Below are 21,929 nucleotides of genomic sequence, written 5' to 3' on the forward strand. Positions count from 1 at the left end.
ATAACTATAACTATCTCAAAGATTTGTGTTTTTCGGATTAAATTCTTTGTAATCACTATTGTTATCATTGTAAAAGTTTGTTCCTTCTCTTTTTCTTTTCACAAGATTTTAAACTGTATTAATGCGTATTACTCACTAGAGGAGGAACATTATATAAGTATAATTTCCTTTTTATCGACAGAGAATTTTTGCAGCTGAAATGACCAGTTAACGAAAAGACCTTGTCATTTAAATTACCTATCGACCACATGGTTTCATTATCTCACAGATTCATAATATACTGTCTTTTTTTCCTTCCTAATTTCATCCGTAATTCGCTCCCTACATCTAGAATCATTCAGAATAGTTATTGCAATTGCTTTTGCGATGATAATCTATAATAATGTACATTAAAAATTAATCTTAGAAATAAATGTGTTTAATATGACTAGAAAAAAATTGTGTAATATACAACTTAAAAGTGTAAAATACAATTAGTGTTTCGTTTTTGCAACGTGATGTGAATAAAGGAGTAGGCAATTTTCAAATAAAATGCTTCTCTTTTGGCAACTTCAACATACTATTGAGATATTGTATCAGGCTAGGTTCAAAAAATTTCATCAGAAATATACAAAATTGCGCATGACTTTGCCTACGAAATAATCTTTTCTTAATATTGTCGACGAAATACCTCTGTCAACGAAATGACCCTGTTTGCGAAATGACCCTGTTTGCGAAATGACCCTGTCGACGAAATGGCCCTGTCGACGAAATAATCCTGCTGACGAAATGACTTGTCGATGAAATGACCCTGTCGACGAGATGACCCTGTCGATGAAACGACCATGTCGATGAAATGACCCTGTCGATGGTATAACCTTGGCAAAGATATGACCCTGTCGACGAAATTACTTGTCGATGTAATAACTTTGGAAAGATACGACCCTGTCGACGAAATGACCCTGTCGACGAAATGATCCTGTCGACGAAATGACTTGTCGACGAAATGACTTGTCGATGAAATGACCCTGTCGACGAGATGACCCTGTCGATGAAACGACCATGTCGATGAAATGACCCTGTCGATGGTATAACCTTGGCAAAGATATGACCCTGTCGACGAAATTACTTGTCGATGTAATAACTTTGGAAAGATACGACCCTGTCGACGAAATGACCCTGTCGACGAAATGATCCTGTCGACGAAATGACTTGTCGACGAAATGACCCGGTCGACGAAATAACCCTGTCGAGGACACGGCCTGTCGACGAAATGATCCAGTCGATGAAATGGTCTGCCGATGAAGTGGTGTCGATGAAACGATCATGTTGACGAAATGACCCTGTCGATGTTATGACCTTGGCAAAAATATGACCCTGTCGACGAAATTACTTGACGATGTAACAACTTTGGCAAAGATACGACCCTGTTGACGAAATGACCCTGTAGATGAAACGACCATGTAGACGAAATGACCCTGTCGATGTTATAACTTTGGCAAAGATACGACCCTGTCGACGAAATGACTTGTCGACGAAATGACCCTGTCAACGAAATGACCCTGTCGATGAAACGACCATATCGACGAAATGACCCTGTTGATGGTATAACCTTGGCAAAGATATGATCCTGTCGACGAAATTACTTGTCGATGTAATAAGTTTGGAACGATACGACCCTGTCGACGAAATGATCCTGTCGACGAAATGACCCTGTAGATGAAACGACCATGTCGACAAAATGACCCTGTAGATGAAACGGCCTGTCGACGAAATGACCCAGTCGATGAAATGGTCTGTCGATGAAGTGGTATCGATGAAATGGCCTGTCGATGAAATGATTGTCGATTAAATGAATGCGACCCATTTAACATGGCGAAATAAAAAATTTGAGCGAAATAGGTGGAATAGTTCCTGAGAAAAGGAGTTTTACAGAAGTCATACGTTTAAAATTCGATCATTAAATCAAAAGTTGTTTAGGATCGTCTTTTTTTTTTCTTTTCTTTTTTGCGTACTCTACAATTCAGAGTTATTTTCTGTCACTTTATTGAGTTCTATTGCTTTTTAAATTTTATATTTTTATCATATGCTTATTTTATTATTTTTATGACTGTAAAATATTTATTTTACTTTGCCCATTGTAGTTAAGCAGTATAACCCTTTAGCTTCGGAACGATTTAATAAGATGCAAAGAGCTGTTAACTTCTTCTTTTATCTGAGTTATTTATCTAAACAGAAATATAAATGTATAAAATTTATTTCTGAATTTTGTGCAAATTTTTAGGAACATAAATAAAAAAGAATCGTTTCTTTAAATACATATTGGTAATAGCAGCAATATTTTCATCGTTTGTCTGAGATTAGCAGTCAACAATAATTGGAAGAATTAAAAAAGGAAATTCCCCACTTTAGATGGAAATCAACAAACTATAGGATTTTAATAGTGCAATTTAAAAAAGTAGTTTTTCACATAATAGTGTCCAACTGCGACACAATATGAGAAGATATGACCTTGGTAATATAATATCCTTTTAATAAGCGCTATCGTCCCCAAGCCTAAGCTAAACATAATGCACCGCGTGGTTTTCGTCTAAATTTTTCCTCTTTTTTCCGTTACCAGGTCACGTTCGCAAGAATCATTTTTATAATGTAATATCAGACAATTATGCTTTGCAACAATATTTTACCTGCAGAATGCCTTTTATAAATAAAACGCTTGTCCAAAAAATCTTTCTTTTCTTGTGTTAACACTGAGATCGAAATCATGAACGGGATTCTTCAAAAAAGAAAAACTTTCTTAAAATCGCGGTAAGTTCTTCAATTCTAATTTGTTTATCCAAACAAGTAGCCACGCTTTGCCCCACGTGAATTGATTGATTGAATGATTGTGAATTGATTAAAAATTATACAAAATCAAGCATGATTGCATGAAAATTATTCTAAATATTTTAGGAATAATTGAAATAAGCATATACGCTTAAGTTTAATCGGGTACTTACAATGAGATAGAATTGTGTTTGTCATGAGTCAAGAAATTATAAACACGTGAGAGAATTTTATAGAAAATCAATATAAATTAGCAATTATTATTAATATAAATAGGAATTTTTTTATACTCTGTTTAATCGGGGAAAAAATTCTTTAAAAAATCCCATTTTCAATCCATTTGGTAAGTTAATTTTTTGCAATTTGTAATAAATCCATTTTTATTCAAGTATACTAGACAAATTAACATAAATAAAAGCTTAATGAACATTGCTATTATACATATGCGAAATATAATTAAACTCAGTAAATGAAGGAGAATTTATTGCAACTTTTCTAAGAATAATAATAGTATTTGTTTGAATTATAAATTTCAGAATTAGAAAAATACTTGTTCATACAGTAGTTTTCTCTTATAAAAATATTACGCATAATGTGAACATAATTTGAATTTGAATGTACAGAAATGTTGTAATTTAAAATTTCAAATAAATAATAATATAAGACCTTGAGAATAACAGTTCTTTAGAATTTCTAAAAAGCTATTTCATTGTTTTCAAAAAGTTATTTAACCGATTTTGTTTAAACATTAGATTCTGTCATTTAAAGTTATTCTGTTTAAGAGGATGCAAACTTTTTTATTCCTTATGATTCAGAAAATTTCGTCATTGTTAAAAACTATAAATAATTTGTATAAATTACTTTTATCATGGAGTTACCTTTGAATACACGAGCTAGTTGTGCCCAAAACTTTTGAGACACGAGGTTTACGTATAAGTAGCTAATTTGAGTAGCGAAATACGCGAAAAGTGACATTAACATCAAATGTATTATTAAATAACATTACCACTTTAATCAATACAAACTACGCTAAGAAAAAAAATATGGTCGAAACTACCATAATATGGTAAAACTTACCGTGTTTCTGGCTTTATGGGAACACCAAAAGCTTGGTAATTTCTGCCGAAATGCTTGAGAAATGATTTTAGTAATATTATAACAATATTCATAATAAAAATGCCTTTATATGATAAAATTTAGTAAATGTGGTAGAATTAGGAAATTTTATTATGATATCTTTGAGCTTGGCATAAAAACCATTTATTCGGTTAAATTTACTTTTCTGTTTTGTATTTTTCACCAAATGTGGGGTAAAAAGTAATATAATTTTAAAAACCAGAATTTGGGGTAAATCGTTGCCATATAAACGTAAATATTACCAAATAAATGGTTAAAATACAGTATAATTTTGGTTTTTATTACTAACATTGTGCATGTGTGTTTTTTTAAATGTCATTATCATAAAGTATAGTAATTTTACAATACACATTAAAAATAATTTTAATGCTTTTAAGAGTTATTTTAACTAGTTTTTGCACAATATAAAAATAATTATTATTTGTCAACAGTATGCCAAAGGATTATTAGACATACTGGGTTATTTTCAAAACTTTTTCACCAAGCAATCTGAACAAGCGTATATTTAAAATCTTGTACATGATATCTTTTAAACAGTAACCTAATGAAATATTATGAATATTTGATTAAGTATGTGAACAGCTGATGAAAAAATGCAATTTCAATTATTACGAGCCATTTAATGAATCCGTTAACCATACTGCAAACATAGAATTTGCATTAATAAATGGGAAGATAAATATACAGATAAAAAGTTCTAAAGGAAGTTATTATTTCGGACAAGCAAAAAATTAAGGAACCCTTAGGGTATTCCACATTAAAGCAGTTAAGTTACATAGGATACCCTTGCAGGAAGTAAATGTGAATTACAGGAATTGTGCATGATTTGGACATGAACTAAATTGGGTCGTTCTGAGACTAAACTTTCAGCTTCAATATGGTATAATAAATAAAAGTACTAAATGCTATTTAAAACTTTATGTTTTGTAAAATAAATATTGTGAATATACTTTCTGTATAATAGTAGCTCATTTAAATTAGGTTATATGAATAAGTAATGCATACAACTAGTGAGGATAATAAGATGATTTTCAATCAAATCAGCTGTGTAGTTAAAAGAAAGAAAAATTTGTTTCTTCACAACAAAACTATTTTTATTGTTTTTTTTAAAAGTGGTTATCAAAGATAATATTTTTTAAACAAGTGAAATGCCGATTTCTTTTAAATGGATTTTACATTATTCAGCTACAATTTGAGTTCTATACGATACAGAGCATTTCAACGGAAGAATAATTGAAATTTGAAAAGAATATTTGTTGTTTGAATAGTGAAGAAAGTGTGTTGAAATAATGTGAGTAGATTATAACTAAACTGGTATGAGTTATACGTGAATTATGTAATAACGTTTCGTATTTGCATAACTGCTACGCATACATAAAGTTGATTACCTTTCTTTAAGCAATGGTAATTAGTTATTAGTTAACAAAAAGAATAATTGAAGTTTGAAAAAAACATTTGTTGTTTGAATAGTGAAGAAAATGTATTGATTATAACTAAACTGCTATGAGTTTATATGAATTTTGTAATTATGTTGCTTATTTATGTAACTGCTACGCATACATAAAGTTGATTAGATTTCTTCAAGCCATGCTAATTTTTTATTACTTAACAAAAAGAACAATTGAAATTTGAGAAGAATATTTGTTACTTGAATGGTGAAGAAAATGTGTTGATTATAACTAAATTGCTATGAGTTAGCATGAATTTTGTAATAATTTTGCGTATTTTCATAAGTGTTACGTATACATATAGTTGATTAGATATCTTTAAGTCATGATAATTAGTTATTAGTTAGCAAAGAGAATAATTGAAGTTTTTGTCTACTTTGTTAACTTAGTTTTCGAAAGAATTTATTTTCCAACATACCATTAAGTAACTAAGCAGAGCAAAAACAAAAGAAAAATTTCAATAAAATTTTATTTTAAAGTAATTTTTTCAGAAAATAAAAGAAATTCAGTAAACATTTGTAGTACGACGTTTGCATAAAGTTAATATTTCTAACACAAACATATCTCATTCAAAGTTTTTCTCCCCCTAACAATAAGTAATACACATTATTTCATTAATATATAAGATCAGTTTTATATCTTATCTCTTACATAAAAATTAATCTTAACCTTCACCCGTAAAAGAAGGTTGTGAAAGAAATACTGCAGAGATGTAATTTTGATGTTAAGTTTCGAAAGTTCTAGAAGCACTTTCACCCAAAGCTATCTTGAACTCTGCAACCTTATCAACCGTACTTCTTGATTTGTATTCTGTTGAAGTTCTTTTTTCGTATCTTCAGAATCTTCAAATCAATTTAAGTTGTCGTAAATTGTATCTCAGAATGTTTATTTATTTACTTTTTTGTATTAGACATCATTTTGTGGAATTCCCTTACAGATTTGATGACTCTAGATTGGAAATTAATAGTGGATTGTTGATAGGAAATGTCTTTTTATTAATGTCATTAGAAGTTAGGATTATTAATATATATGTCCTGTTGGTTGTTTTAGCAAAAATAATGTCTATGTTCATAGAAAAAAATGTCTTTATATCTAAGTAATGATGAATGTAACATAAAATCCAAAGAGACATGTTCTCCTAGGGGCTTGCATAGGTTCATTTAGTTTAATGCTTCAAAGTAATTACGTCATATTAATACTCTCGGGGTCAATTACGTCATATTGCATGTCTGCAGGATTGTATTAAACCAAAACATTTCGGCTCACGTAGATATTTGACCGAAATCCCGGTGATACAGCGTCATTATACAGCATTGATGACGAACAAAAATTTTCGAACAAAATAATTTAACTTAAGAACATTAAAATTCCAAAAATCAATTGAGGATTTCTCTATAATGTGAAAATGAAAAACAATAAATTCACAAAAGAGAAATCTGCTTTTTTATAGATTAGTTTGCTAAAAAATATGGATATGACAAATAGTGGATACCCTGCATGAATGATAGATGCGAGGATTATGATTTCTTTCCAAAAGAAAAAAAAAAGACATAATGAAAAAGACAAAAAAAAAAAGACATCACACTGTAAGAATTTTCTTTCTAGAATTACGGTAAAATAACCAGCAAAAGTCTGTCCATTCAATTAACCGTAAAGTTTACGGTGAAGAACATTTTTTTACCTTTATGGTTTAGAAACCGCTTGCAACTAGTATGGTTAAAAAAAACATGAATACAAATCCATATGTTTTTTTTAAACAATTTATAACTAGCACGGTTTTAAAACCGTGAAATAGAAATTTTATTTCATATTCCAGCTAGGCTTATCGATAGGTAATGGTTATTAGAGTTAGATTGTAGTTGAGTTGTGTTTTATCAAATGTTGCGTTGAAATTCGTTTAATTGATTTAACTGGTTGTTTCACCTATCGTAAAAGATGGTAAATACAGATTTTTTCGTGTTAATCAGCTTTATGGGGCTGCCATCTGTGCGTGAATTATTGTATTCTAATAGTCCAGAGTCACAAATTGGGGAATGCAGAGCATGGAAACGTTTCATGTGTTGAAGGGAAGGGAGGAAATATTGTTGTGTCAACACTGGAACTCGAACCCTGTTCTGTTTTACATGAGATTGACACATTAGCCCTCTCGCCTATAATATGTACCTAGCTTCACGGAACTAAGTGACTTTATTAGATGAACCTAATTGGTGCGATAAAATTCTGGTTGTTTAACTGCATTAGGTGAAAGCAGCTAATAAACGGTTTTTCTCTCAGTAACAGTTTGGATACCATCTTATTTATGGTTGTTCGACTGTTTTGTTTTTAAACATTTTTCCGAGAAATTTCTAACAGTGTGTTAAACTTCAAGCGGAATAAGAAAGAATGTAAGACTTTACGATCATTCGAAAAAAAAGAAAATAAATCGGGATTTTCTTCACACCGTGTGCTCCAGTGAGTTTACATTTTAATATTAGGTTTGGTGGTCCTATTATAAAGCTTCTGAAAATACTTTGAAGATATATATCTATAAAATTTCCTTTTAACAAGTTAAATCTTAGTCATAATCATAGCGTCTGAATATACGAAATTAAGATACTGTGATAAACGTATGGTTAATAATATTAAACAAAATAGGGAAAAAAAGACAGGTATAATAAGCAACTAACCTTGGTCAATTAAAGGCCCTGTTAAGTTATATAGGTTAGGAATAGTAGATTGTAAATCCAGAGAATCCATCTTAAATCATTAACATTAATGAATGCTTCAAATAAATTTCTCAAATTTTTTACAGATAAATTTATCTAAATATTGCAAATCATGTCTGTAATATATGCCTTTTTTAAAAAATTTCAAATTGGCAACCTTGTTCCGTCTTTAAAAAAAAATTCTGAACCTGATTACACAAAAAGTATATTTTGCAATTGCTAACTGTCTTTTTTGTAGTTACACAACTATCCAAACTATATTTAAGAATCTATTAAATGAGGTAGATGTTAAAATTTAATTTGACGCTGGAGCACAGAATTATCCATTGTATATTAGTCGTTTTTCTTCACATTGTTCCATTGTTCAGGTTTTGCATTTTAATACTACAGTTTTTCCGATGCGTATTACGACTCAAAAAATTATGCATAATTAAAAAAATAATCATTAAAATGTCACTTTTGATTATGGCATTGAATTGAAATAGATAAATCATCAACCACTAAATGTCTACAATTATGAAAAAAGATTCATTACTTCTAATCAGGAAGTTCTTTTTTTTCCCTTCACACTTGAATGATTATTTAGAATTGATAAATATTTGGTTAATCTTGTAAGATTTCGAATAATTTCATGACGATTGAAATAATTTTTCCTCTTAAATATGAGAATGTAATTACTTTCCTCACAATTTATTTTCACTTTTTGAAAATGATATTTATTTTCACCCTCCATTCTTATATCACGCGCTTTTGTTTAACAGTAAGCTTGCATGAATTGTAATGTATTTTTTTAACAAAAAATGAAAACAGCTATCAAAAATAAAACTGAGGAATATTTCGAGGGAAATCAAACTTCCTGGTTTCATTGTTTTATTATAATAACAGTTCATCTTACAAAGGGAAATAACATTAAACTTAATTTACAAAGACATCCAAACCTCCATTAAGTTGTTGATTCAGTTTTTATTATAGCATTTGTAAGCTTGTGGTTTTTATATCAATATTTTATCTCGTGATAAAGTTTATGAAAAACTATCTGGTACTTTTTAAAGAAAATATCCTTAAGATCACCTGAAAATATTTTTTTTAACATAAATTATTGATTAGTTAATAAAAACTGATCTCCAAAACTGATAATCCACGAATAAGTCAATGCAATTTGTAGATGTTATTATAGTTTTTGTTTGCCATGTCAACGTTTTCTCAAGTATATAGCGGGAAGCGGGTATGATTTAATCATTCAAAAACTTCCATACCATCTAACAAAAATGCGTGGACTATTTTGGTGGTTATGTAGAAAAAAAGATAAATGTTAAGCCTTTAAAATGATGTAACAATTATAAAAATAAACTGGTTTATAAAATTTCTAAAAAAATTAGAAAACCTTCATTCAAGACTGCCCTCGTAATTTTTGTAAGTTTTTTTTGCTGCAATAATAGTAAGCAATACAGAAAGCATCAATAATTCTTTTAAGGCAGAAAAAATAGACCTTACTTTTGGGATTGTTCTCGTTTTTATAGTATTTTTTTTACAACATAAATAAGCAAAACAAAATGTATTAATAATTCTTTTGGCCGAAAAGAATAAGAAACCTTATTTTTAACATTGTTCTCGTAATTATAGAAGGGTGGGTTTAAATTTATAAGGTGAAAGTTAAGTATTTTCAATACCTTTTCACAATTAAAAATAAACTGCAAAATATGCATAAAAAACGTAGTATATATAACGGTAAAGTATGAATTAAATATGCAATATTAATAAATAATTGACATTAGGCCAGAACTTTAATGTATTTACAGTATATATTTTAGCAAAAAAAAAATTAATCTAGTTGTAATATTAGTATCTGCCGTCGAAAAAAAAGCACTTAACCTAGGCCTAACCAGAGAGAATCAAACTCCAAATGATGTGATACTATTTTGTGTTCTTTAATTACAGTTTATAACTTATCCGAAAACTCACGTTATGGAAAAGGAGTAGTTAATGTTTATATTTTAGTAAAAACAGTACATATTTTAGTAAAAGAAATTAATCTAGTTGTAATATTAGTATCTGCCGTAGAGAAAAAAAAGCACTTAACCTAGGCTTAACCAAAGAGAATCGAACTCCAAATGATGTGATACTATTTTGTGTTCTTTAATCACAGTTTATAACTTATCCGAAAACTCAAGTTATGGAAAAGGAGTAGTTAATGTTTATATTTTAGTAAAAACAGTACACATTTTAGTAAAAAAAATTAATCTAGTTGTAATATTAGTATCTGCCGTAGAGAAAAAAAAGCACTTAACCTAGGCTTAACCAAAGAGAATCGAACTCCAAATGATGTGATACTATTTTGTGTTCTTTAATCACAGTTTATAACTTATCCGAAAACTCACGTTATGGAAAAGGAGTAGTTAATGTTTATAATTTAGTAAAAACAGTACATATTTTAGTAAAAGAAATTAATCTAGTTGTAATATTAGTATCTGCCGTAGAGAAAAAAAAGCACTTAACCTAGGCTTAACCAAAGAGAATCGAACTCCAAATGATGTGATACTATTTTGTGTTCTTTAATCACAGTTTATAACTTATCCGAAAACTCAAGTTATGGAAAAGGAGTAGTTAATGTTTATATTTTAGTAAAAACAGTACACATTTTAGTAAAAAAAATTAATCTAGTTGTAATATTAGTATCTGCCGTAGAGAAAAAAAAGCACTTAACCTAGGCTTAACCAAAGAGAATCGAACTCCAAATGATGTGATACTATTTTGTGTTCTTTAATCACAGTTTATAACTTATCCGAAAACTCACGTTATGGAAAAGGAGTAGTTAATGTTTATATTTTAGTAAAAACAGTACATATTTTAGTAAAAGAAATTAATCTAGTTGTAATATTAGTATCTGCCGTAGAGAAAAAAAAGCACTTAACCTAGGCTTAACCAAAGAGAATCGAACTCCAAATGATGTGATACTATTTTGTGTTCTTTAATTACAGTTTATAACTTATCCGAAAACTCACGTTATGGAAAAGGAGTAGTTAATGTATTATGTTAGGAATCTGTACAGAAAAAACAACATACATAACAATACAGTATGAAAAATGCAGCATGAATAAATAATTGTCTTAGACCAGAATTTTTGTGTATTTTAATGTATTTACAGTACATGTTTTAGTAAAAAATTAATCTATCTGCAATCTTAGTATCTGCTGTTAAAAAAAAATTCAAAAAAAAAATAAAAAAAACACTTAACCTAGGTCATACACCCCAGAGAAAAACAAACTCTGAATGATGTGATACTACTTTCATGTGTTCTTTAATTACAGTTTATAAATCTGAAAACTCACGTTATGGAAAACGAGTAGTAAACAATGAAATAAGAAATATGCTAAAAGCTATGGAATAAACTAGATCAGTGACCCTTTTCGATTTCCCTTCCGATGTGTTTCTTTCTAGAATATTCTTTCACTTTTCTTGCTCTGCATCATCAATACGAGACTTATCAACGTCGAAGAATATTATTCTTATTACCTTCGCTGCTGTCACACTCTTTAAGATAAGGGGGCAGTAAAAAGGGAAGCGAAATTGTGGTTTCGAAAACAAGGGAAAAACTATCGAACACAGACTTAGTTTTGGTTTTTGAAGTTCAACAAAGGAAAAATGCCAACTTGTACGGAGAGATTCGTTGATCATGATAAAATGAAAGGGTAAGTTCGAATTTATGTTCAAATAACAGGTGTTGTAAGCGCATGTTTTAGGGTGGAGCGTGAAATAATTTTTTAAAAAAAGTAATGTTGGGATAATTTTTGTAAAACTTAACTTGAATTTAAAACATAAAACAATTAAGTAATAATTTAACACATTGGTACTCAAGATTTTATGCTTTGCAAAATCTTTTAAAATGTTAATTTTTTTTATTGTGAAAACGATATTATACATATAATGGAGTTAGGCAAATTACAGTTCTTTGCCCTTCGCAACTTTTTAGCCCTAAATCAAACTTACGAAAGTAAAAATATTACTCGACTTTGTAATTATGATATTTTTATGTATTTTTTAAAACTTAAAACTATACATATCAAAAACTGAGAAAGAAAACCATAAAACCATAAAAACTGCAATTGTTCGCTTGCCATCCTGTGCTTTTTATCAAATAAAAATACATTTATGTGTCCTAAATATATTTTTTACTTCTAATGTGTAGGATTTTTGGTAAAAATATTTTAGAGGTTTTGCTATAAAATATAAAACAAATACAAATGTAATATGTTTCAATTTGTATAATTTTATTCAATTACAATATCTTCATTACCGTAAGACACTCAAATGACTCACTTATATAAATAATTCTAAATTGCCAGTATTTCTATTCTTTTCTAACTTATTTAGAGGTATTTGTCTAAGTTTTGTATTTTTTAAAAAAATAATACTTTCTGCGTACTACTTTCTTTTTTTTTATCATTGTTTTCAATTTATTGGTCAATTCATTACAGTCTATTAAGTGACACTTAGATCGCAAATTATAAAATATAAAACACGTAAATTTGAAACATGAAATATCCATTCATTAGTTTCAATTCTATTTTTTCATCTTTTCCAAGAACTACACCAAGAAATAAATTCTCTCCTAAATGAAGTTTTTTATTTAAGTAAAAAAAATTGTATTTCATAATTTAGTATAAACAACAGAATTTTGAAAATAAAGCTAGACCAAATGACTAAAGAAAAAAAATCATACTACAGTTTCAATTCCATACTCAACGTCGAAACACAGAATTCTGTGTTTTGATATGGAGCTGATATTTTCTATAATTCATTGCAAATCGTTTTTTAACATGCTCCTCTACAGTTGTTACATTGTTTTTAGTTTATATAAATTTTATATTTGTTTTTAACAAAATGAAACATATAAGACAAATTTTCCACGCAACTGAAGCAAAGGCAATTTTCGAGCTAAGGTATTATCTTTGTAAATACTTTTCATACGCTTTCAGAAAATAAAATTACAGAAAATTAACATATCACATTTTGGCTCTCTGTGCTAAGGTTTATATCGTTTTTATAGATTGCTCTTTTGAATTTATAATTCTTATCTTTCTTCTTGCCAGTAAAATAAATGAGTTTGAGTATAAACTAAATGATAGTTTTTGAGATGAAAGCATTTTTCGCCTACGGGAAGTTTTCTTATCGATGTCGTTTGTATTCATAGTTGCATGTGGGAAAACATAAAGTTACTGAATGGTATATTTAACACAAAAAGAAAAAAGAAGAAGAAAAAAGAAAGAAAGAAATGATGTTTTTCATTTATATTTCAGAATAAAACACAAATTTACATTTGAAGATCAAAGGAAAAGAACGGATTTTGTCCTTTTTTTTATGAAAATGGCGATTTGATCGCTGTCTTTTGTTTTTTGAGGATTAAAAAGTTTTGACTAATCAATAACTTGGAAAATCGGTTCTACCCGAGAGTTATTACTCGGTGAAAATGAGCCGTGATGGGAAAAAAACCGGTTCCTCCTCACGCGTAGACAAGAAGAACGAAGAAAAGCATAGAGAAGACACCTAAAATTACTAGTGAGAAAATACGATTCACTGTTAAAATTTTCTTTTTGAAATAACTGTAAAATAACCGGCAGTACTCCGTCAGTCCGATTAACTATGAAGTTTATGGTTAGGAGCATTATTTTACTTTTACGGTATTGAAACCGTTAACAACTGGTACGGTTAAAAAACTATTACAAAACTATACTGTTTTGTAAACATTTTCTACTAGCATAGTTTTTAAACCATAAAAATAAAACTGATACAAATATTGGAACTCTGTGGGTGCTGCGCCATTTATACAGGAATGATAGCTTCGTTTTTCAATAGTCCAGGGTCATCAAATGAAGAGTGCAAGACGCTGAAAACTCTTCATGTATCGAAGGAATGGAAGAAATATTGTGGTGTCAACGCCTGGATTCAAACCTCTGTTTAGCCAGTCATGAAATTGATCGATTAGCTTTCTCAGCTACAGTATATACCCGGCCGCACGCAACAGAATGGCTTCATAAGATGGGTCTAGTTGGAGCTGATAGAATTTTGGTTGTTAAACCGTATTAGGAAAGAAACAATTAATAAACGTTTTTACTCACACTTAACAGTTTGAATATCATCTTTTTTACGGTTATTTGACTGTTTTTATAGAATATGGTAGAATAACAATTATATATATTGTTATTTGGCAATTTTTGTCAAGAGATTTCTTACAGTGTTGATTGGGAAGGAATTTTGAAGAAAAAACGTTGTTTGTCCAACCCGATTTTTACATTTTATTCTTTTTCAATAGCAAAATTTTTAAATTCTATTTTGAAATTTGTAGGGTCCGTAAATAAATACTTGTAACATACGAATACATTCTCATAATTTCAATCAAATGCTTGCTCCTGAAAAATCTCAAACCTAAAAACTCGTTTTTCCTAGAATTATCTTTCATGGAGGTAAACAGTCTCCTTATATCTTTGTTTAAAAGTGCAGCTTAAGACCTCAGGTCAGTCTCAGTCGATATATTTCTGTAGAAATGATAAGGCCAACAAATTTAGTTGGAATTCGTAAGAAAATATTATTTATAATAGAATTTATTTCTAATATTATTTTTTCAATTTAAGTAGAAACTGTATGAATAAAAATAATTTGAAACTAAAAAACAGCACTTTCCCATTAAATTATAGCTATATGATCCCGTGCTACTTCGTTCTAAAGCATGAATTATTTTCACTAAAAGACATTGCGTTTTGTATTTCTTTTTTTTTTTGGGGGGGGGAGGGGAATGAGACGGCTTTTGAGAAAAAATAATATTGTCAATGTAGCTCTCAACAAAGTTGATTTAACGTTGAACTACATCATCTATAAAATCCATAAAATGAAATTGCTTAATTTTAAGGATAATTTACAAATTATATAAAATTACAATGAAATAATAATTTAAAATAGTAATTTAAAATTTGCTTACATATAAAGGCATCGAATCGTATTTTAAAATTATTTAGGAGGGCATTTTTAGTGAAAGGCATCAAGATTTCCATGTTTCTGTGTATTGTGAAATTCCGGAAACTCGTGAAATATTTAACTGGAAACAATACTGAGGATTAATCTAATTAAAAATGTCACTTTGAAAAAGGTATGGCTTATCATTATATTGTCTTAAACCCTTCATTATGAACTTTATTTGGACACAAACTCTACGGAACTACTTAAAAGTTTCTGCGAAAACTGCTTATTGACTAAATTTTACGTTATTTAGTAAAATCTTCGACTTAAAAACTAATTATTAAGAGTGGGAAAGATATTTTAGCAATTTAGAAAGTAGTAAACTTTTCTGGATTTTCTGAATCTAAGCTTGAATTAACTAAAATTAAAGATAAAATTTTAAAATAAAAAATTCTGGATGATTCACTGGATGAGAAAGTCACTTTAAGCTATATTCAGTATTTCAAATTATTTAAGCGAGAATTAGAGAAAGTCCACAATAATAATAATAAAACACATCTAAAATTATATAAACTTCATAAAAAAGGTAAAACCAAATTTATAACTTAAGTAAGAATATAATATTTTTTTTAAAAAAAAATAAAGCTCTTCAAGTCAGCAAATGAAATAGTTGTAACACCATGCTGCAAAAATAAATAAATAAATAGCTAAAATAAAATAAATATATAAACAAAAAGCATTTTTAGTTGAGGTTTGATTTTACGATATTTTACGCTTCAAAATTTTGCAAGTCTAAGAATTTTTAAGCAATCAATTATAGTGAAAACAGAGTATAATTTTTTTTAGAAAATAACTGCTGTTAGAAAACAAATAAATCAGATTAACCACGTCATTATTATATCATTTTTAATCATTAGGAATTGGAAAAAAGTAAAAAAGAAAGAAAAAAGGAATTAGAAAAAACAATATCCAATATTAGAAGATTATTCAAAATTTATACCGCCATTTTTATAAAATTTTCAAAATTAAAGTTTTATCCAAAAACTTCAAAATCAAAATTCTGTTTCTGGTTTACATATTTCAATTAATGAGTTACTATCGTCGTTTTAAGCAAAGAAACTATTATTTACATTATACAGAATCTAAATTTAAACTATTACCAATTATATAAAAATTTAGCTAGCAAAATTTTTTGTGGTAATGTGTTTTAAGACTTATCGTTTCTCACACATGTTGACAATGTATTTAAGAGGATCACGTTTTGAGACATGAAGTTGAACAGAAAATTGAGTTGAATTGCCTACGGTTCATGGTACTTTTTGTAAGATTTTCTTTTTACAAAGATTAAATCAGATTTATAGCTGTAAACTTGGCATACAATTGTATCTTTTAGGAAATCTAAGATAGGTAACTGCTTAATTTTGAGTTTAAATGATAGTCCTTTCAAATTTCTGACAACAATTTTTAAATTATTCAAATAAAAATCCACTAAAATACATAAACATGCAACAATTGACGTAAAATTTATTTTGAAAACGGCTTCCTACCCTCTCTCACTGAAGGGAAAAAAAAGAAACAAGATAAGAAAACAATCAGTTTTACGTTAAACTATTAAGTTAGTATCTTTCATCTGAAAATTTTACAAATGTGTTGCCACTTTTATCCAACGTTACAAAATATGAACTAAAGGAAACTCAATCAGTTTTACGATAAACCATTAAGTTACTATTTTTCATGTTAAAATTGTGCAAATGTTTTGCAACTCTTATGTAATGCTGTAAATTATGAAATGAAGGAAACTAAGTGAAGGAAACGAAATCAGTTTTATGTCAAACTATTAAGTTACTATCTTTAATCGTAAAATTGTGCAAATGTGTTCCAACTCTTATAGAACATGAACTGAAGGAAACTCACAGAAGGAAAAAAAAATCAGTTTTACGTTAAACTGTTAAGTTACAATCTTTCATCTCAAAATTGTGCAAATGTGTTACAACCTTTATATAATGTTGTAAAATATGAATTATTATAGGCATTTTGTTTACATTTTGAAATAATGATTTCTTTTGATAAATTCTATTTGATTTCTTTTAAATGTTAATTGGTATTAATTATTTATTTTCATTAGTTATTAAAATTATTATTAATCATGTGTGCCATGAGCTGCTGACTAGAGATTGTTTATATCACCTATGTCATGGCAAGTGAAAGTGGAAGTTATTTTCGAAGGATGTGAGCATGTTATTTAGTTAACAGAAGTATTCTATTTTCAGAAATTTCATATTTTTATTCATTGAAAATGGTACAAAAAATGGAACACTTTATTTAGATGAAAACTTTAAGACGCACTTTATGGTCATCCCCTTATTTTGTGACGAAATTCAAGCGACTAGTTGAAGAAATTGTTAAGTGACAATTTAGTAAATGTTAGAATAGCTTTAGATCTTATAGAGACATCATGATCCTTTTTATGTAACTTCTTAGAATTAATAAGACACTCGATATAATTATTTGATATAATATTCGATATATATATATATATTATATATATATATATATATATATATATATATATATATATATATATATATATATATATATATATATATATATATATATATATATATTTGATATAAATATATAATAAAATTTTATATAATTATTTGTTTCCATTGGAGAAAAATTCGCTTGCGAGTGGCGGCTGTTCTGCTTTAGTTTGCACTATGCGCCGAAGCACGGAGTTGTTATCTAAAATTAAGATGTTTAAATGCCCTTAAGAGCCATTACGCTGAATTCAAACGCGTAATGCATTAAAGAGGAAAGACTGGAAATAAAGAAATAGTCACATTCTGAACTAAAAAAAAAAGAAAGAAAAAAAAAGGAAGTCCACGTTTTGCTATGACGTTACAAGAAAACAACCAGACTTCCTGTAGGTTTTTTTTAGACTGATGGCGACTATCTAAATTTAAATTAAGAATTATATTTAAATTAAGAAAATAGATATAGCGCATGAAAAGCTCTTTTGAAAAAGATGACATAGCTCAGAATGGGCGTTGAAGAAAAAGCAACAGTTGCAAGAAATTTGAAACATAGAGCATTTTATTCCAATTTTTAAACTGCTTATATGACTATTGTATTTTAAAATAATTAACTCGTCTATCCTCACAAATCCGTTGATTATTTTTTTCATTCTTTGACGCTGGATCACGTCTGTTGGCGTGCTGTGAACCAAATGACATAAACGGTCAGTAGAACTTTCTCTTTTGAAAGGTCAAAGGAAAAAGTGAGTAGAAAAATAAGGTCTACTGTTAGGAATTGGCAAATTACCTTAAGGGATCATTTACGAAAAGAAAATGGAATTTGCTTACATGCTGAGAGGAACTGGTATTTAATGATTTATACTTTGGATGATTGTTCCTTTGTCTTAGATGTAATTTTTTCCTCAAATACGATATAAAACAAAAAACTAAAAATCTTCATTAGGAATATTTTTCTTCACTTTTCAGTGAAGTGAAAAACATGTTTTGCATATATTGTGAATTTAAACAATTTGACTGTTTCGCTAGCGGAGTGTGAATCATAACATAAAAAATAACACAATCTAGTTAAAAATTCATTTTAAAATATACATTTTATGTGTATTGGTTTGAGGGAAGGTTTAGGCAGTCACATATTAAAGTAAACAAAGATTTTAATGCTAATAAGGAACTAATTAAGTCCCAAGAACAAAACCCTTTTAGGTACCCCACTATCTTTATTAAGCTGATTTTAACCAAAGTAATATTTTCTATTTTTTTATGAATACACATAATAAAACTATGGAACTTTTTCTTTCAAAAACCGCTTGAGTTTTGTTTGTACGTCAAATATAACAAAACTTATAATGATTAAAAGCAACATCTGTATTAGTTATTAAATTGATAACTGAGTCTTTTTTGACATTTTTCTCAAAACTAATTTTTTGATCATTTCCCTTCATTCTGAATGCAATATCTGAAAACATTTTAATTCTTGAAATTACTTGAAATTTTGCATGAACGTTTTCTATACATATGTCTGAGAAGTGCTGGGTTAAACTATTATTTCATAGGTAACAGCGAAAAATATAATAAATCACAATTTTGGCATTTTTTGCCAAATAAGCTTTCATATTAGCTGTAAAATATCTAAATATTAACAACATGTCTTATGCTTAATCTGCTTCCTAAGTTGAATTTTTATGAGTATTATAAAGCGAGGATGATAAAAAAAATAATAAATTTCAACAAAGTTAAGTGATCTTGAAAGAAAGTCGAGCTTTAGTCTTTTCGAGCAGTTTCCCCCAATATTTTTTTAAAACTTTTTGTTCTATGTCTTTTGTTTTCATACTATATTTAAATGTATTATACTAACTAAAATCTGAATAATAATTTCTAAATTAAAAATATCAAAATTTGTCTCTGAAGGTATTTTTGTACTTCAAAGAAAACTTTATCGGTAGAAATTGTTTTAGATTACCATTCATTAAGATTGAGTGTTAGTACATGAATCATTATCAAATCTAATCATTAGATCAAAAGTTATTCAGGGGCTTACAATTTTTATTTTTAGCAATAATTGCCTGTTTTATTGCTTGAAAAACCCTAGATGGTTCTATTCTTGCACTTTCCATTTTTAAGGCCATGCCAGATTTTACAAATTTAATTGTAGTTCGATTTTTTTTCTTAAAAATACCTGTGCATATAGTTTTTTGAGTTTATTATTTGCTTATTTTCTGACGAAGCACGTTAGAGAACTGAACTCGATTGCTTTTGCAACATTATATAGAAGAATATTTTAAGATTTTTTTACCACACATGCATTATTGTTATGTTCATATCGTTTTATTCCATTTTTCCCCTTTGAATCAGAATCACAGCATCTAGAAAAATATTGACTTCTTTTTAATTTATTTCCAAATCATAAAGTATCATTTTATCTGGAGAAAAAAATTAGGACTAAAAATTTTTCAATGATTCGTTGATTTATGTGTTTATGAGTAAAAGTCAATCACGTGATTTTTTTTGCTCAAAGTTTGTATATATATATATCAAATAGAATCTATAACCCTTTTACTAAAATGGGTATATCACAAGAATGAAAATTATCGGCAACGAAACCTGCAAGTCAACCGTAAGCGCAATCATATCTTCCACTTTCTCCAAAAAATGCTCGAGAATCCTCATGTGATATAGAAATCACAGTTGCCCGAATTATCAGCAACTCTCTTCTAAGAGAAAAATTGCCTATCACACTTGAACCAATCAGATCGTTTGCTTTATATGATGTTTCAATTCTATGTGATGACGTTTACAAATGCAAATAAAAATGGCGGCGACATTGATGAAGAGGATGATTGGATGAAATTTTGAGTTAATATAATAATTTATTTAAGTTAATACATAAAATTAAACGGATATCAATTCTAGAGCGTCTGTGATTTACTTTTCTTTCCTTTAAAAACATTGTTAAGAAATATGAGGTAATAGCATCAAATGAAAAAAAAAATTAGCCAAAAAAAATTTCAACCCTATTACGTGCAACCGTTTGGACAATTAAGCAATCCTATCGGCAACTCTTAACTGCGAAATTGCCTGTAGAGTTGAGGATACAGTGGAAATTACGTTTACAGTTGCTCTTATTTTTCTCTCCGCTTAAAATAAATGTGTTTTTAATCAGTCGCTTAAAGTAAAGAAAATTTACATAGCAGTGTTAAGTCGTGATGGCCGGAATATTGATTCTAAAAGTTATAAATTTATAAATATTACGTATGAATCTTTAAAGAGCACGTAATTTTGTGCAAGTTTCATTTATTTAAAAACTTATTCCATTTGCACGAAATAGTGTTTTTAAAAATAAAATTTTTTTAAATTTGAAATGGTACATTAAAAAGAACTTTATAACTTTAATAATTATAACTTAGACACATTTTCAGGTCCAGCGTTAAGGATTTCAAATTATTAGCCAGTAAATTAGCCAAATATCAAAAGTAATCGCCAATTTTCGAACGTCTTCGCTAAACGCAAATCTAACAATTCCTTATGATTAATTTTTTTCCCATAGAAAACTATTTTACGGTACTTTGTTTCAGGTTTATATTATTTTGACCCAATTCTAATTTGTTATGCGGTGTATCTACCGAAAATTGCTGCAATCGAATAGAAAATGCTGATTTGCTTAGAAAAATTTATTTTGACGATCAAGTTCTTAATTCTGAGGATATTTTTCATTCCAGTGGAAAAATTCTTTCCAATACTTCGAGATACTGAAATATTTCAATGCTTCTTTGATTTATGTTTAAATGAGTAAAAGTCAAGTATATCCTTGCGAAAAGGTTTTGGACCACCGAAAAAATTGAACCATCGGTGATAAAATAAAACATTATTAAATTACAAAGATGGCACCTAAATTTGCCTGCAAAGTTAAATGTGGAATGGTTAAAAGTCTTCCCTTTGTTGCGGTGTGTAATATTATATAGGTTAGAGGTAATTCAGATATCGACCTTGTCGCCTATTCTTATAATAAAAATGCCAAGTTGCTCTTAAATTGGTCTCCAAAATGTATACACACTCTTTCTTTCTCTTAAGAAAAATAGTTATGTGTTTGTCAATGATTGGGTGCATGCAGTTACTATTTTGTTATTTTCACTCAACAGATGAAAATTATCGATCAGTTTCATGAAATCATTTTTTTTCTTTACGTGTTAGTGCTTAAATAACTTAAAAACAGCCTTAACAATGTTTGCAATGTAATCAGTTATTCAGTTTTTAATGTAGTTGAAATAATTATTCCCGGCATGCAACATAAAATTTATAGAAAAATGCATTCAAAATAAAGCCGCAAATACAGTATTTTTTTACCGCGTGAA

General features: G+C 28.6%; 1 protein-coding gene across 2 annotated transcripts in view; it reads left to right on the top strand.

The window, feature by feature from the left end:
• Nucleotides 1-2,527: 2,527 nt before the first annotated feature.
• LOC107443450 (SEC14-like protein 2) overlaps nt 2,528-21,929 on the top strand; it is a 51,688-nt gene continuing 32,286 nt past the window's right edge. The window contains exon 1 of one of the 2 annotated variants that reach the window (XM_043040812.3): nt 2,528-2,787. In XM_043040812.3, the coding sequence (XP_042896746.1) occupies nt 2,744-2,787 (44 nt within the window). In that variant the 5' untranslated portion in view covers nt 2,528-2,743. Of the gene's footprint in view, nt 2,788-11,670; nt 11,785-21,929 lie in introns of those variants that run through there. The other variant, XM_087159455.1, reaches the window with a different exon arrangement.

The sequence above is a fragment of the Parasteatoda tepidariorum genome, chromosome 3 (assembly GCF_982258835.1).
Source record: "Parasteatoda tepidariorum strain Cologne lab strain chromosome 3, Ptep-v5.0, whole genome shotgun sequence".
Lineage (NCBI taxonomy): Eukaryota > Metazoa > Arthropoda > Arachnida > Araneae > Theridiidae > Parasteatoda > Parasteatoda tepidariorum.